The following is a 3,904-nucleotide window of genomic DNA, read 5'->3' as shown; positions in this document are numbered from 1 at the left end:
TTATTACTACTACTACTACTGTTGTTGTTTTCCAAATGAATCCGGAAGGCGACATAAATACACTGTTGCTATGGTTTCCTCCTTAATAAAAAACTTTGTAAGACCCCCATCCAACAATTTGATTTGACATCATTTGAGAGGTTAAAGCTTGACTAGTACAGCTTCTCTTAATGCAAACCGGAGTTATTATTAATTAATTGTTTTGCTTGGCTTTTAACGCGATGATTCCTGAAAGGAAACCTTGGATTGTGTCGCTGGGGAACTCGATATCAGTTTAACTTTAGGAACTACGGTTTCAAGAACGAGTTGTTATGCAAATAAACATTTTACTATGTAAACACGTGCATGAACCCACAACCGTCAGCTCCCAGCCGGGGAAACGACAAAGAAAATGACACAGAACTTCTCATGTCTACGTCATTATTTATTGAATTATTACCAGAAATGTGAGCCTACCGCAGACTCACGTCGGAGAAGATAGCGGGTGCTGACTGGGATCATTTACAAGAATATTACCGAAACGCTTTATATGTGCTACAGCATGAGCACGCAGAATGGCACAGTTGATTTCCTGTGCGCAGTAACGCCAAGCGTGCGCGTGGAGCGACATCAAAAGCGCGCGCTGGAGTAACACGAGCTGTACAAGTACGACTCATCTGCGGTCACATAAAGTCACTTTGACGGGCTCTTCTCGTGGGTCAGCGCCAGCAGTGACTTTATACACCTCTGAAGTGTGTCCATACCAGGAGCGAAGAAAGTGGCGTTCGCTCGTCACAGCCGGAGGTAAATTGTATATTTGGAGTCTTTTTAACATTTCGCGTTGGTAATTTCTTGGCTCTCCCCTCGCATCTATCAGAGATATAGCAATACGCATGCCACGCGTGTTTGGGTCCGCGTTGGTGATGCCATGCCCCGCAACCACAGCGGAGATGAGGTCGGCTCCGGCCTCTGGATGAACACCTCTCCGGGGCACCACGCCGAAAGTCACGGATTGCATAATGTGGAGTGTGGTAATAGGATGAAGAACAATTGTTCACGGCCGGGGGACGGACTGTTGTCCGCATCTCATGCCGGCGCAGGTGCACCGGGCACGGAAAGAGACCGGGGGAAGCAGGGCGCTCGGCTGAGTCTGCTCGGGAAGCCTCTGGTGTACGGCGCGCAAAGCGGCCGGAGAAACGCGCGCTACCGGAGGATTCAGAACTACCTGTACAACGTGCTGGAGAGACCAAGATCCTGGGCTTTTATCTACCACGCCTTTGTGTAAGTACCGCGTTTATACATTCACAGCGTGCTTATGTGGTAATGAAAGCGTTGCTCAGTTTCTCAGAGTTTTCCAGCTAGAAAACGTGTACCTGTTGCTTTGAAGATTTTTCCGTACTGTCGCCACGTATAAATGGAAACATCCGTGATGTGGAATATTGGCGCTTAAAGCAATGTATAAAAGCCTATATATGTTTTATCTAAATACAAAATCTAAAGAACTAGATGTGGAATGATATAGCAAATGATATTATTTTAGGCTGACTATGATTTTCGCCTTTAGTTCACTTGTTGTTTTTATTCAGAGAGTAATGATAGCAGAGCGTTCAGCTGACAGATTGTACACAAAACATCACAGCATCAAGAGGGTCGTCTTGTTCTGTTGGGATTGGGTCTTGAATTTTCAGTCAATGCAGGAATTGTTGTGGAGTGAAAGAACCTGACATGCTAAATATTAATTCAGAATAGGTCTGATAGTTTGATTAGTATATTCTCTCAGGATGGGGAAGCCCTGAAAGACTTCAGAAGCTTCTCATTTGTCTTAAACTGTGTACCATGAACACACAGCAGGCACAAACAGAGACACAAATAGGAACAATGAATGAGAAATTATTTTTTTTTTTTACTTTTGTTATTTTGCTCCAAATCCATGACTGACGTTTTGTACTGTAACACAAAGGGGGAAGTTTTGCAGAATGTCCTGGTTTCTTTTTTCCACTCAGTTACAATGAACTGGGGACTGGAGCTTCTAGTATCATGAAAGTGGTCCTGTTTGTTATATTCCACATCTTCGTTCACGAAACAGGCTAATTTAGTTCACAAGTTTAATTAAAGTTTACAGGAGGGGGGGTGGAGATAATCAGTGCAAAACAACTTAAATATGTTGGGCTATTCCTCACTCAAATCTTTCAGGTGTTACTTCAGAAGACTTGAAATGTCAAAACAGGTTTGGAATGACCTTAGGGGGAATATATTTTTTTTCTGCATTTTTATGTGAACTGTTCTCTTAATTCCCAAAAGGGAGAGGGACTACCTAAGCTACATAATCAACGATTCTCCATTATGAGCAATATTTTTCATCATGATGATCTTTATTAGTCAGTTATTTAGTCAGTTTATTTGGATTTTTTTTTTCAGTTATGCTTTTGCATCTTCATTTCTGTTAGGCAAAAATAGATGAGAAGTGACCCAGGCTAATCTTGGGTCCATGCACAGCCTGCTGAAAGACATGTCTTCAACACCTGCACATGCTTTCTAACTTGCATCATGAAGTGATGATCTTTATTTGGATTTAGTCAGTTATTTTGTATTTAGTCAGTTAGTCAGTTATTTAGTCACTTATTTTGGATTTAGTCAGTTAGTCAGTTATTTAGTCACTTATTTTGGATTTAGTCAGTTATTTTGGATTTAGTCAGTTTATTTGGATTGTTTTTCTTTTCAGTTATGCTTTTGCATCTTCATTTCTGTCAGGCAAAAATATATGAGAAGTGACCCAGGCTAACGTCACGGTCAGTCAAATTGTGTGATCTACCATTTCTTCTAAAGAAATCCAGTAAAGAAATCCTCATCTATGTGAAGTCATTTTCTATGTCATTTGATGGCATGAGGTTTTGTGCAAAACTTGTGTCCATGGACAGCCTGCTGAAAGACAAGGACAGGCTTCAACACCTGCACGTTATCTAACACTTTAAGGAGGAGCTCTTATTTTCATTCCTTCAATGCTTTGTTTATTTTTGCAGTTGCTTATACATTCTCCCATGAAATGGTCAGTTAGATTTTATGTTTAATTTCACTTGCATAGTCTTGCATTGTTTGTCTTCAGATAATCCTTTTATAACTTTGAGGAGTTGAGACAGGTTATGTTTTCTCTGGTTTGTTGTTGTATGTTCCACAAGGATTAGGGCAAGTCTCAATACAATTCATTCCTCACCAAGTGTTCTTTGCAAGCCCAAACACTGCGTTCTTCAGATAATGAGAATAATAAGAAAGAGTGTTGTTGTGTTGTCTATGAGAGAGATAAGACTTTTGCCAAAAAAGGGCCATTGCTGTTTGCGCCAAGGATTAATATATTGGTCTACCTACATTGTGAATATGTAGAGTATTATAAACAGACATTCTATTATTACTATTATTATTATTATTAAGCAGACATTTTAGTATCTTATGATATTGTTTTCTGTCAGATCTATTAGGCCTACATGAATGGTTCACAAAAACAGCTGAAGTTGTAATTTTCTGAGACCTGTTGTTTCTTGTTGCCATGAGTTTGCTTTTTTTGTGTGCCTTTTTCCCTATTGATTGTACAAACAACATCTTAAAAACATTGCCCTACCTATTAAGAAATGGTAAGTGAAGTATTTTTTTTTGGTTTGGTCCTGCATGTTTCTCAAGATGGCTGTAAGTTTGTGTAAATTACAAGATCATGTCAATATGTAAAGAACATGAAATATATTTTGTCATTTAAAAATGGCTGCAGGATGGTCTTCATGTATCCAGGGTGAATCTGAATGCTACTGTAATTGTTACAGTATTCATTTAGTGCAATATGTTGTCTCTCTCTTTCTTTCCAAATCCTCTCCTAAACTTTAGACACAACACACAGTGGTGGAAACTCACTGGAGAGAGAGAGAGAGAGAGAGAGAGA

The 3,904-nt window shown here is 39.8% G+C and overlaps 1 protein-coding gene across 2 annotated transcripts in view; it reads left to right on the top strand.

Annotated features, from left to right (window-relative positions):
- The first annotated feature begins 567 nt into the window (after positions 1–567).
- LOC107699099 (potassium voltage-gated channel subfamily KQT member 5-like) overlaps positions 568–3,904 on the top strand; it is a 140,936-nt gene continuing 137,599 nt past the window's right edge. For both annotated transcript variants that reach the window (XM_016500270.1, XM_016500271.1), the window contains exon 1: positions 568–1,260. In XM_016500270.1, coding sequence (XP_016355756.1) covers positions 908–1,260 — 353 coding nt within the window. In that variant the 5' untranslated portion in view covers positions 568–907. The remainder of the gene's footprint in view (positions 1,261–3,904) is intronic.

This window comes from Sinocyclocheilus anshuiensis, unplaced genomic scaffold (assembly GCF_001515605.1).
Source record: "Sinocyclocheilus anshuiensis isolate Anshui unplaced genomic scaffold, SAMN03320099.WGS_v1.1 scaffold94, whole genome shotgun sequence".
NCBI classification, from domain to species: Eukaryota; Metazoa; Chordata; class Actinopteri; order Cypriniformes; family Cyprinidae; genus Sinocyclocheilus; species Sinocyclocheilus anshuiensis.
The sequence above is the reverse complement of the archived record's forward strand: the minus strand, read 5'-3'. Positions and strand labels throughout refer to the sequence as shown.